This window comes from Falco punctatus (genome assembly GCF_963210335.1).
Source record: "Falco punctatus genome assembly, chromosome: 3".
NCBI lineage: Eukaryota > Metazoa > Chordata > Aves > Falconiformes > Falconidae > Falco > Falco punctatus.
This window is the reverse complement of record NC_137582.1, coordinates 51,390,313-51,404,222: the sequence shown is the minus strand read 5'-3', so window position 1 is coordinate 51,404,222 and position 13,910 is coordinate 51,390,313. Positions and strand designations below refer to the sequence as shown.

At 45.0% G+C, this 13,910-nt stretch overlaps 1 protein-coding gene across 5 annotated transcripts in view; it reads left to right on the top strand.

Annotated features, from left to right (window-relative positions):
• MAPRE2 (microtubule associated protein RP/EB family member 2) overlaps nt 1-13,910 on the top strand; it is a 99,937-nt gene that overhangs the window by 33,347 nt on the left and 52,680 nt on the right. The window contains exon 1 of one of the 5 annotated variants that reach the window (XM_080381509.1): nt 9,494-9,699. The exons of 3 other annotated variants lie outside the window; for them this stretch is intronic. In XM_080381509.1, the coding sequence (XP_080237635.1) occupies nt 9,612-9,699 (88 nt within the window). In that variant the 5' untranslated portion in view covers nt 9,494-9,611. Of the gene's footprint in view, nt 1-9,493; nt 9,700-13,910 lie in introns of those variants that run through there. One more of the 5 variants, XM_080381506.1, reaches the window with a different exon arrangement.

Here is a 13,910-nt window from a genome sequence, read left to right as displayed (position 1 = left end):
AGCGTTTGAAGTATGCATGGAAACTTGGTCTAATATGTCACTTTACAAAAGTCTTCTTAGGGAATGCCTGTCAGCAAGATACACTTCTTGACATAGTTGGCAAATCTTTTTTTTCTTTATTCCAAAGTGCTAATATATGTGTAACATGGTTAAAGTGATCTGTGAAAATTACTTTTCCTTGTCATTTGAAGGCTATTTTATTAAAAAACACTTAGGGTAAACACTAAGATGCTAACAAACATTGCCATTGGAAAAAGTCTGTTTTCCATCAATAAACAAGGAAACAAAAACTTTAAGATTAGTAAGAGAATTGTGTAAACTAGCAGTTAAATTGTACTTGGAAAAACAGTTTCTTGCTCCCAAATGCTTTAGTGTTTGCAAATAGTAACTATTACTTACAAGTGTGTTATGGGTCTAAATGCTTAACAGCAAGTCAGAAAGCACAAGTGTAAGAAACTGCCAGCAAGTAAAGAGTGCCTCAGATGCTTACATTTGACCAGTGAGGAGCCTGAAATCACTAAGAGCCTTTTGAATGGTGAAAAAAATTTCTGTTAAAAAAGCTGCATGTAGCATATTTGTTTTAGCCTAAAGAGGAAGCACTCCTTGATTTCTCTGTGAGCCAGTGATCACAAGCAAATCCTTGCAACCCAGTTTTTGAGAGGTGCCTCAGGGATCTCAGTTCTTTATGGCAGCGCCACGTCACAGGAGGTGTGTAAATTCTGTGCATTATGCAGCTCTTAAATACAGGTGTTGCTTCTTGGGGTGGCTGAGTGTGAATGTGCATGCACCTTAGCAGGCAAGTGCTGTAGTACATTCCTCTCAGCCTGGATGAAATGAGGTGTTATTAGCTAATAGCAGTATGTTAGCCAGACAATAGGTATGCTGGGGACTTTGTCTGAGGGAAGGAGACCAATTTGACCCAGGTTCTCTGCAGGTGGCTGATGAAGGAAAGTGAAAATTGCCTAAGCCTGCAGAGGATTATGCCTGACAAAGGATGGGTGGGAAAGAATGGGAGAAAGAACAATGGGGAAACCTCAGGTGTGGAAAAAATCCTGAGATGAAAGGGAGGAGGTGGTCACTGAGTTGTAGTAATGGAGAAAGGGTATAGGATTTGCTTAGCTGCAGAGCTGGAAGTACTGCATGGATCAGAAGGCAAACCGTGGAAGAAAGGCTGGGGACTCGCCGTAGTGGTGCTGGGGGTGAAGCTTGCATGGGGTTTTGAGGAAGTTGGTCATAACAGCAGGGCCTGTTTCTGTGCTTGTAAAATGAACAAAGCTGACAGAAATTAGTTTTTGTAAAATACTGTGAACAACCCAGATAAAAAGCAGTTTTCAAGAGAAGGGGCAGGCAGCATGCAAACAAAAAAGCACACCACTTTCTGTGTCACTTGGCACTTGCTAATTTGATCAGCATGTGACATGCGCTAGCTTTGTAAGAGAATAATTTGTAGCACACTGTAAGGACCCGAGGAAACTGTAGAGTATTTTTGCAGCAAGGGACCAAATTCTTGGGCCAGGGTTTACAATCACAGAAACACTCTCACACTACTGAATGACTTGGCAGTGTGATTTTGATGCTGGTCAGGCATGAATGCGCTTTGTATTTCTTTCACATTAGCTAGAGTATGTAATGATGTTTATGTTGGCTTTTTGCTGGGTGTAGGAGGACAGATGCTTAATTAACAGTTTCCTGGGACAAAGTAACCCCTTCAGATCTTGGTTTGTAATGATCCAGCCCTTTCTGTCAGCTGGTTGAAGCACTTTTGATCCAGTAATAAGGTATCCAAAAATTTTATTGACCACCTGCTGGAACCATTACTTTCTTGCGCCAGCCTTCTCCCTTCCTCTTTAGCAGTGGTGAGCACCAGGTTGGTAAATGTTGACATATGTAATGTTCCTTTTGGTGGTTTATAAACCATGTGCAAGCTTTACATGTCGAGTATATGTAATGCTGATATTGGACAAGGTGCAAAACAGTACACTGAACAGATCTTAGCCAACAATCATTCCAAAGCGTTTATACTTCTCCTCCTTGTGTTATGCAGGTACCAGAGAGTCATGTGGAATATTAAATTACTTGGATAACATCTGCAAATCAAATGGCTATCAGCTTCACAACATTTGTTGTACAATAGGAACAGAGAATCATTGATCCCAAGGGCTGTTGTTAACTTCTTGGCTTGACATTGATATTACATACTAAGTTCTCTGTGGAGGAATGTAACAAGTCATATTGAAAGTCATCATCTACCAGTAAAGGTATCACTTTATTGTGGGATACAGCCATATCCGATTTTCACATGAAAAACTTCTGCCTTGGACAAACGGTGTTGCAAATCTTCTCCTTTGTCCTCTCCCACAAGCCAATGTTGCTTTTATGAAATATATCACTAGACTGAAATGCCTTCAAAGTATGTTGTTATTTTCAGTATGAAATGGTAAGAAGGAACAACAGAGGGGTAGATTGTCCACTCCTACCTGATTTTGTCATCTTTCTGCATTTTTCCAGACACCCCTCTTTAACTCCAAGAAAGCCAAAGATTCCTCAACAGCTGACAATATATAAAGAAATGCTAGACTTCTCTTCTACTCTCTCATATTTCCAGACCCTTCCAGGCTTTTACTGTTTATAACTTCTTTCATTGATTTTGTTTAGGATGTGAATGTCTGAAGCTCTGACTATTTCCGAGGGTAATAGTTGTAAGCTGTACTGTATGGAAACTTGAAAACCCCGAATCCCCTTTTTCGAGAACACTAGTCTCGCTTTCATTTGTCGTAGAATGGTTTGGGTTGGAAGGGACCTTAAAGATCATCTTGTTCCAACCCCCCTGCCATGGGCAGGGACACCTTCCAGTAGACCAGATTGCTCAACGCCTGAATTAGGCTGGCCTTGAACACTTCCAGGGATGGGGCATCCACAGCTTCTCTGGGCAACCTGTTCCACTATCTCACCATCCAAAGCTGGGGGTGGGGATTAGTGTTGGACCAGCATCCTCCAACCTGACTTCTCACCTAATGGAGAGATCCCATTTAATTAAAGTTTTGTCATTCTCTGAAAAAATCCAGGAATCCAGACTAATTGAACATTTTAAATGTTTTTATTTTGGCTTTCCATGGTCTTTACATTTGAACTCTGACAAAACAAGACTAGAAAGCTAGTTAACGCCTCCATACAAATGGAAGTGGCAATGTTAACTCTAGAACAGCCCCAGCCAAATAGTTCCATCTAAATGCACGCGAATGAGCCATGAGTCAGTCTCCTGCCTCAATTCCTTTCAATCAGTATTAGAGGCAGAGTGAGAAAGTCATCACTCCAAGCATTTATTGATCACAGCCTCAGTTTACAGGTTTTCAGATGAAAGCAGCTACCCCAGGTGTGCCTGAAACTCAGCTACAACCTGGTAGATATCACTGAACACAAATGTAACAGGCACCAAAGAATTCAAAATTCTGGTTTGGTCTGGAGTTAAAGGAAGTGAAAATTTATTCTTTGGAAACATCCTTCAGTGAGTGTTTCCTGCTCTCACTGGAGTTTTTTGTTATGTAGGAAGTGCTGGATAAAAATGTTTTGGATATTCAGTGTGAACTTCTTGCGTTTCAGGTACAAAGTTCTTTGTATGCTGAAGAGTGCTTCTTTCTAAATAAGAATTAGGGACTTTTTCTTTAAAGCAGCTGGATTTAGCTAAACCCTGAAAGGATTTGATTTAATAAATGTCCAGTAAACCTATTTATTAATTTTAATCTAACAATTAATATTAAAAGCATATAATTAGTCTTAAAATATACCTTCTATTCAAGGGCTTCTGAAATCCTGTTTCTTTGAAGAAAAAAATCCTGGTTTTGCAGACAGTGTTTGAATCTTGAAATAACCCTCTGATTTCTATTTGATTTCTGGAACTACAAAAGGTAACTGCTGCCTTTTTAAAGAAAAATACCCACAGGCTGTGGCTCTTGAAGACCTCTCTCTTTAGTGAGGAATTCATACACTAATGGTCAAATTGGCTTTGCAGCTTATTACACTAAATTTTCAAGAATGCTTAGCTGACAAAGACACTAAGTTTTGGTTTACTCTTCCTCACAGGCAGAGAACACTTCTTAAAATATTAAATGTGACCCCTGAAATATAAATATGTCCATATATTTAAAAATAGACTTGAATTACCTCATAGGTATGTGGTCCATGCACATTGTGTAATTGGGACAGCCCTCTCTTTCTTTCCCTTTATCTGTCTCTCTCCAGGGAAGGCAAATAATCAAGACTTTGCTTAAAGTGGCAGCACTATAATCCCCAAGAGTGGAAAGCTCATTCTTTGTCTACAGGATGTCTGGGGTGATAAGTAGCTGTTTTATTAAAACTCATGCAGTGTTTCTTTGTCCTGACAAAATTATCATTTGCTGTTTGGTATGGTCAGTTTAAATGCAATGCACCCTGAAATCTAAGGCATGGAATGAACTAACGGGGTGGAGGTGGGAGGTTTTATTCGGTGCTGTGTAAACAAGGAAAGTCTGTAAAGTTATAGTTTTGAATTTTCACTTGGAGTTATTTTTATGCCACAGTAGGAGCTTTCCTTTGGCTTGATCAGTGCAGTTGACAGTATGTCAGTGGAATGAGAAATGAGTTTTTCTGCATAACCCAGGTCAGCTTAAAACTCATCATATGCCACATCGTATCTGATATACATTCATTGTGCTAGTAACGTTGCTGTTCCTAATTCCATTATGGACATTTTTGTGTAATACGTTATCATTACAGGTCAGAACTGTGCACTAATTGAGGGTGGTGTGAGCTAGTGCGCTCTAATAGACATGCAGTTGCAGATACCTCATTTGTATTTACCGTAGATGACATGCAAATCTGGATCTCCTAAGTCATCTGTTCTTGATTTACTAAATGAAACTTTTATTCATGGTGTGTGCTATCAGGAATTAGGCCGATTCTGATGCAGCCTAATTAAGCATGCTCATGGTTATATCCATCTTACTGAATCTACTCATGCTGGGAACAGAGTATGTCTATGTACCTTAATGAACTGGGCCTCCCTTGAACAAGCAAGATATGACCAAGACTTAACAGATTAACTTTTTTTTAGCTCTTCCCAAACTTTCTTCCTGATTTTCTTTATTCATTTACTTTCAGATCTAAACGCTGTTGGCCACCTTCTTCAGTGAAAGCCTGTTTCTGCACAGGTTTCTGATAAACACACACACTTGCTAAATAACTGATTTTGCTCTACAGTGTGTAAATCTGTTGCTTCGCACAATTCTATTAATCTTCATCCTGATAGAGGAAAACTATGAGAACAGTTAGAAAGCAGACTATATTGACCAGGACTGCTGCTTTTCAAAAGCTGTTGCTACCTCCTAACTGCTTGTTTGCCTGAAATCAGGATTTCTCATTCTTTTTCCCGGTAGAAAAACTGTGCTTCTGACAGGAGTGTTCACGAAACTTCTCTAAAAAGTGAAGCACATGGGCCAAAATAGTCATACTTACATGGTGTTTGCTGCAGTTTGAAGTTGTAGCTGAGGTGTATTCTGAGAGTCCAAGGAATATCACACTGATTCCTTTATGAACTTCAACATGAACAGAGATATTAGAAATGAGAGACGTTTGCTGGCCACTCTGGGGTTAAACATCTCTTTCTTGATCTCAGCCCCTGCCCCCAAAGTTATCCAAGCAGTGGGGAATTTCTGCAGTCATTAATTGTATTTATACTTTGGCTATGTCACATAGAAAGCTCTCTAAAACTGTGTGTGTTTTTTTAATCTTCTGACAAATATATCAGCAGAAGTCTCTAGTGTGGCCATCACCTCTGTTTTCAGAGGCTGTGCATTGGTTGCTTCTTATCAGTGCTAAAATACTCATAATTTATTTCCACATTAGCTGCCTAATATAATATTCTGGCTTGAGCATGCCTGAGGTCTTTCTGACACTGCATTTTGGGCTTTTAGGGGATTTCACTCTCAGGCGTTATAAATCACACTACATGGCCTTTTTATTGCAGTAAGTGAAGCCTGGAGCAAATAAGGAGAGAGGAACTGAAAGCAAAAGCTTTGAGGGGGAAGGAGCAACCAGATTTTGGACAATGGCATTCAGGCCTGTTGCAGTGCTCACCAGTGTTTCCTCTGCCTGGTTCACCGTGGCAGAAATCAAAGTACTGAAATGCATGTGCTGGGGTAAGGTGGTGACTTTTCCCCATCAGCAGCACACCTGGTACTTGCTATATTGTCCGGGGGAAGTATGGGATTGCCTTGTAGCCAAAGTCAGGTGGGAAACTGAACAGCAGGCTAAAGTGACACAGGAGCAGGTTGCCCTGAGAGGATGCGACATCTCCATCCTTGGAGATTGTTAAGATTTGACTAGACTATGATCATCAAATATGACCTGATCTTGTGTTGGTGGTGATCCTGCTTTGAGTGGGAGATTGGACCGGACAACCTCGATCGGTTGGTCCTTTCCAGCCATTACTTCTGTGGTTCTTGGTGCTTGGAGATCTATTACATCAGGTTCTGTAATTCCACCCCTTGGCATTAATTCCTTTCCTGGCTCTTTGCTTTGCTTAGTCTGCGTACCACTTGTGAGTACTGGATTTCAGTGCTTTCAACATACCATAGGTGGAGCTTTTTTATCAACACCGTACTGACCTCTTATTTTTCAACCTGCTTTTCTATTTGTACGCCTACTTCATGTAAAATCTATAAAGGCAGAACAGATGCACAGGCACCTAATAATAGCACCAGGTTCCTCTTTCTTGTTCTGTGCCACTGGATCCATGCCTGAGACATCTTGGCTCAGAACAGTGAAAGTGGGAAGAAGATGCTGGTGCTTTCCTGCACGTCAAGAGTTGTGTTTGTGGGCATGCAGTGCTCGAACAGAGATGTAAGTGGAGGGAGTGCTGTGCAATATGGAATCCGTACTGTGCCCCGTGCTCTGCCCGACTGTGGTAGGTCAACCGAAGCAGCATGTGCTTTCTGAAAACCATCACCAAGCTTCTTTTGCCATGGCCTGGCTCAGCCTCTGTAAAGGTAAGGTGTTGCATTGAGGTAGTGTGTGTTCTTTTGACCTTGAATCCTAATGCAGAGGCAAGAAGGGGTCTGAGGCAGCAAGGCTGCTGTGCTGTCCTCACCTGCACTTCTGTAGCTTTGCCAGTACATGTTTTAAAAACGGTTTTGGAGACATCAGTAAAAAAGCTTCTGGTTTTTTGCCACCGGCAAAGAAATAAAAATATTTTTACAAGTTAGGGTAGTGGAGTGTATTACTGCTTGCTGCCTAGCAGGGCAGGTAGGGTTATGCCTGGCAGATAAAAACCTGCTATAGGTTATTTTTATGTTCTGTCACCATGTAGCATTTCTGGCTTCTCCATGCTCTTGAGCATTACTAAGACACTGGCCTTTTAGCAGAAAGTATTTTGTTGCTTGTTTTGAGAAAGATTCAAAGGCAATTCTCTGGTGGGTTTACTGTTGCCAGATGAATGCAAGATTTCTCAATCAAGTATGTCAGCTGCAAATGTCTATAGGTCAGTTACGGAAAGAAAAATTTGAGTATATTTGAAAACCTGGCAGAAAGAATATATAAAACCTCCTGTCCTGGTGTTCAGAGGACCATGACAAATTGGCGGACTAATTTGGGTTTTGTTAGATTGCTCTCTATGTGTATTAATGTATACATCTGACTTAAATCCAAGTAGTTTCTCAGCAGTCCAAGTGCTGTGCAGCTGGTGTTTAGTTAGTGATTGTATTCACCTTACAAGCTCTCTGTGAACCCAGAGTCCATATCATGAGCATAATCATGTAAACTAAGCTTTCAGCAAAGTGGCATTTCAGTCTGAAAGGTTAGATAAAGATTGGTTAAAATTTTGTAAAATCACTTTCTTCACACAGAAAGTCTGAGGTATAAACCTGATCAAACTCATACTTCAGACCTTTTAATAAGATACTAGCATGTGCCTCTGAGAACACATTAGAAATACTCATTGCTTCCAATAGATCTGTCACCTTAAAATTAATTTTAGAGAGTTGAATTTAGGAGTGCCTTTTTTTTTTTTTTAAGATGTTGGTATATCTGCCCAACTACTTCTTGCTTTTTCACATCCAACAGCCTTGAGGTCTTAGAGACATGTTTAGAGTCTGTGCCCATAGTTGCTCTTGCTGGATTCTCTGTAGAGAAAACAATTTGTAAACAGTTGGATAGTTTTTTTCAATGTGGTAAATGTGTGAGTTTTGATCCACTATTGGGACACAAGGGTAGGCTTTACTGTGGTGAAGTTCTGATCTGCTGTCTATGACTGGCATTGCTCTGTGGTTAACATCCAGCTTTGAAGGATGTGTCTAGGCAAGGTGAGATATGCAGAAATTGTAGAGCTATGCTAAGAGGGGGGATGAGAAACCCTTTTAAATGAAGGGGAGGAAGACATGAGGGGTTGTGTGAATGGCAGCGCCAGGAGTTCGGCGCCACTACCCTGGCAAGTTTGGGTTTTGCCCCTTTCATGTTCTGACCCAGGCAAGTCATGCCATCAGCTTGCTTCCCTGTGTAAGCCTGGGAACAGGAGGATGCTGCAGATGTGCAGTGCAGCTTGGCAGGTGTTGTACTGCACTCTTCAGTGAAGCTGTAAGCAGGGATATAGGGCTTGGTCACTTGGCTATCCTGGTGCTTGGGGCTGGGAGGGAATCCAGGCGGAGCAGTGGATGCAGGAACAGGGGGAAAAAGCATCCATGAACTTAGACCTTCCTATGCTTTTTTTTTAATGATTAGGAGTCCACGGTTTCTGACACCCTCGTGTTCCCATACCATTTAACATTTATGCACGGTTTGGTTAAAGTGCCTACCGTACGGAACACAGAACCTGCTCTGGCGAGCCGCGGACGGCGGAGCAGGCGGTGGAGCTGGCCGTTGCTCCAGGCGCACCGGACCGGAGGGAAGGTGTCGCGGAGCGCCGGGCGCTGCTTCGCTGCTGGGATTGCGCGGCCGCCGCCCGGGCGGTGCAGCAGAGCGGCGGGGGCGGGGGCTCCGGCCGAGCCCAGAGGAGCTGCCCGAGGCGGGGAGGGGCGGGTGGCCGTGGGCTACCGCGCTCGGAGGTCCCCGTCGTTTTGGTAACGCAGGGCGAAGCCGCAGCCGCCGCTGTCACGGGCGGAGGCGGGCAGGGGGGGGCGGCACGTCCCCCGGCCCGTTGCCGGAGGGGAGCGGGACGCCTTCCTGCGGGGGGTGCACGGGGCTGCCCCAGCGCTTTGTCTGCCTGCGCCGGGCAGGGCCGCCCCGCGGCTCGGGCGCTCTCCGCGGGCCCGCCACCCGCGGGGGACGGCGGATCCCCCCGCACGCACGGGGAGAGCGGCTCTTTGTGCGGGGGCGCGGGGCGGGGTGCCCCCTCCCCCTCCCCGGGCGCAGCGGGGCGGCCGCGGCGCGGCGGGCGGCGAGGCGCGGAGTCGGCCGGTTGCCATGGCGAGAGGCGGTCACGTGGGGCGCGGCGGCGGCGGGGCTGACGTGCGCGGCGGGGCGGGGCGGCGCGGGCGGGCGGGCGGCGACAGTCGGCTGCCGCCACCTTCCGCACACCAGCAGCGCGGGGCTCTGCGGAGCGGCGGGAGCGCCAATGCCCGGACCGACCCAAGCCCTGTCCCCAAATGGCGAGAACAATAACGACATCATCCAGGATAACGGGACCATCATCCCCTTCAGGAAGCACACGGTGCGGGGGGAGCGCTCCTACAGGTACTGCGGCGGCGAGCGGGGCGGCGGCGGCCGGGGGTCTGCAGCGCGGGGGGCGGTTGCATAAGGCGGGCGGGCTGCAGCCCCTGCCGGCGGGCGGGCGGCCGGGGGCTGCGGCGTGCGGCGGCGCTCGCATTGTCCGGCTGGCAGGCGCTTGGTGAATAGGCGGGATGTCTGCGGGGGCTCGCTCGCCCGGGCGGAAGAAAGGCGGTTAGAAATAATGAAGGAAAAAAAAACCCAACAAAAAAAAACCACAAAAGGAAAAAAGGGGGAAGGAAAGGAAGGAAATAAAGAGCTCCGCGCAGGCGGGCAGCTCCCCCTGGAAAGAGCCGCAGCACCTCGCTGCGGATCTCGGAGGCGGCGCCGTGCGGGAGGCGGCGGCCGGGGATGGCGGGGCGCGGGCAGCGCCTGCCTGGCCCGGGTACCGCACCGGGCACTGCCCTGCGGGGCGGCCGCGGCCGAGCGCCCCCCGCACAGCGGCCCGGGGGTGCCAGCGACCCCCGCTGATCGGGGCGGGGGTGACAGCCCCCCCCTCCCCGGTGTTTGCGCGTGTGTGGGGGAGGCGGCTCCACCCGCCCCCCCCGCCCGCCGGGGCCAGCCTCATCTTCTATTTATCTATCGTTTTTCGTTTGGGGGGGGGGGGGGGGGCGCACGTCCTTTGTCGCAGTTGTAGGGATTTTTGTTGAATGGTCTGGCATGCGTTGCTGGCAGCGCTTCTGCATTAAAATCCCTGACAATATGTTCCGGCAGATAAGCTCATTAAAATTGTTTGCATTGTTTGATAAGGGTCGCGGCGCAGCCCGGAACGCAACTGGTTTTATGTGCTCCTTGCTGCCGACTCCAAGGGTGATAATACAGCCGGTAGCTCCCCTTATGTTAACATACAGTTATTTTAAATACTGCCTGGATGACAGCAAGCAATGCCTCTGCAGAGAACACGCCCCTTAAAGCTGATACTCAAACAGCAGGAAATGATGCTGCTTGCAAATATCTGACTAAAGTGGCGAGTTGTTTGCTCGATTAGATGAAAACAAATGTGGATGACTTGGCTTGTTTGTCGGAAGAAAAATCACAGTGGGTTTTTTTTTTTCTGCCTGAGGAGTAACAGAGCTGCTACCGGCATCGCTGGCCATCAATAACCTCAGCAGTGGATCTCATTGTTGATCATAGGCTGACGGGTGGTTGCGAAATGTGTTGGAGACCCAAGTGTGTGGTTTGTCTCAATACCGCAAAATCTAGCCTGTCCCTCTCTCTGAATCTGTTGATGCGTTGTGTAACGAAGTCCGGATGCACACATTTAGCACAAAGGAGCAAAAGTGCTTTTGCGAAGACCTATTTCTATTTGCAGAAAGGTTGGAGCTCCTACTTCCTATGTCTAAATTTCAGCTGAGCAGGAGAAGGTTCTGGTTTAGAGCAAAGCTGTTATTTCTATCACATGCCTAAGCAGAAATTTGCAATAGATTTGAAATTAATTATTGTGCGTCTACCTTTGGTTATTCTGACATGTCATGGATGTGTCATAGGTGCTACTGGTTGCTATCTCACTGCTTGCCTTTGGAAGGGTTCTCTGGAAAATCTCTGAGTGGGGTTCTCCATTATGCTTTTGCAATAAGCTTGTATGTGATTTTCTGCAGCCATCAACAAGTTGGTTTTCTTGTCCTTCTGCCTGTCATATCGTACACTGAACTATGCCTAGAAAAGGCATTTTGTGAGGCTGCTGTGTTAAGCACATGATGACAGATATAATTATATACTTGCCCAGTTTTCCAGAAACTGGGAAGTTATTCTGCATCTGAGTAGCCTTTTATCCAGAGGAGTGCTCCTTAGTCTTGTAAAGCTTTGTATCCATTTGTATCCATACCTAAGGCAATATAAAGGAATGTAGAGCTGGTAATACTAACATCACATGATTTTAGGGCAGTAAGTAAATAATCCAATTCAGTGTATTTCATAAATAAACCTTTAATGCACAAATAAAAACTGCCACTGGGGAATCTTATTTAGGCATGCTTTGCCTTGTGGAAACCTACCCTGATTTACAGAGTCGTGGCACCTTTATCTGTTTATTTCCCCCTTTCTTCAAGGGGGGAAGCAATACTTACTTTGTTTTCATCTATTTCTTAAGTGCTTTATGAAGTAAATGTCAACCATAACAGAAAGGGAACCTTAAAATATGTGGAAGCTGTGGTGAAACTTCTCCTTGATACTGGAGAAGAATGGGCTTTTAACTTCCATGAAAACCTTAGTAGCTAGACTAGTTTGGTCCTTGCTATGTTTGTGTTGCAGCAACATCACTAGATGTAACGGATTAATACTGTCAGTGTGGTGCCATGCTGACTTGGGAGCAGCCTGTACAACTTCGCCATATGACATATTGCTATGCCTTTCATTGTCGGGCTGGTTTGTTCCGTCTGTGTCTAGAAATATGAAATAAATACGTCATTAAGCACAGCCTGGAGCATGACATCAGATCAGCAGTTGTACGGATCTGGAAGTACGTACTTTGCTCGCAATGCACTTGTGTACTGCAGCTTTGCTTTTAAGTTAAACTGCATCTATCGTGTGTGTAGAGGTTCAGTATTTGCCTTTCACTTCTCTCTCCTGCAAGATGAGCAAGGCTTTCTCATTTTACTTTTTTTAACATGAATATTTTAAAACAGAAGTGTTTGTTGATCAGAGTAAATTTATGCTTACCAGTTTACCAGTAGATATTCTCCCACTTAAAAAAACCCACAACTAAACAAAAAACCAATGTTGCTATTTAAAATACCAGCTCCTGCCAAAGATTTGATATTCAAATTCTGAAGTAGGTTTAAAAAGGGCTGAAGTTTATACTGTTTTACAGCCTAGGAAGCTGACATGATAGGAGCTGCCCGAAGTTATCCACTGAGTTGAGGATGCAGCAAGGAGCTGAACCTATACCACGAGTCCCAGCCATGTGCTCCGTATGCAAAGCCACAAATAGTTTTCCCGTCTTCCAAAGGACATATTAAATTTTGCAGACAGGGACATGCAGGCCCGAGGTGTTAAGTTTCTTATCCTGATTTACTTAGCTGGTAAACGGAAACCAGGCACTTTGGCATAAAATTCAGTCACACGGAGATGTTACCTTTCAGAGTAAATAACTGTAATCAATCTGTATTTCTCTAGTGAAATGCTGTTGGCCCAAAATAGACTTGAGCTCATTTCAGAGAACGGCATTACATTTAATTATAGTTTTACTTGCATGATCAAAGACGACTGAAAAAAATCAATGAAAAAACAAATCAACAGCTGTGTGGAGAATTTTTTTAAACAGGGCATGTCTGCAGTGCTTTTTTGCGAGACTCCTGGCATCTTGTGTGGTTGAGCAGCTCATCACATGTTTAAAAGCTAGCTGTACAAAGAGTTTGAATACTTTCAGGTTTGAATGGCACACCTAGCCTAAACCACTGGGGTCTAATAGGGACAAACTGTTGTACTCTCCTTTGTAGGATACCATGCCTAACTCTTGGTTTATCTATGTGCTGCTAGAAAAATGGCTTTCTCGTCCTTCATACACCAGTTATATTTAGTTTTGTGTGCAGAACTTTCACAAAGAGGGCTAAATTCCTGATTATTTTTCTTCAAATCACTAAACTAAAATAAATTAAAACAAACAAAAAAACCCAACCCCTCTTTCTGATCTATGAGCATGTCCTTTTCTAATGGTATCTGTTTTAAATGTTTGGTTTTCCTGAGTGTTGTCTTCCTTTTAGCAGCCATTAAGCTACTGATGTGCGATGGTGCTGTCCGTAATAATGAAAGCTGGACAGAAGCCATGACTTCCTCACCCGTGGCTGTAATGAACTGTGGGGTGTTACAGAGTGTATCTGCCTGTCTTTTACTGCAGTATGAGCTGGTAACTTCCACGATGGAAGTCGTTATAGCAAAATCTGTTTTGGGCTTTGCCTTCCAGGCTCCCGACGAATTGCTGGACGCAGGCTGGCCCCACGCGGCAGAGCATCCTCCCCACTGCAGGACGTGCCCCTGTTGCTGGCAGCTCAGTGCCTCCGCACGTGTGCAGATTGGCGCAGGGTACAAAGGGAGACTTACGGCTTCGCCTTACTCTGGGAAGAAGGCATTTCTTGCTCTAAAGTTAGGTTGCGTTGAATATGGTAACTAGGTAATTCCACTGAAGTAAAACAGACCATACGTGTTGATAAAAATAATATATTAAAGGCCCAAACTTGCTG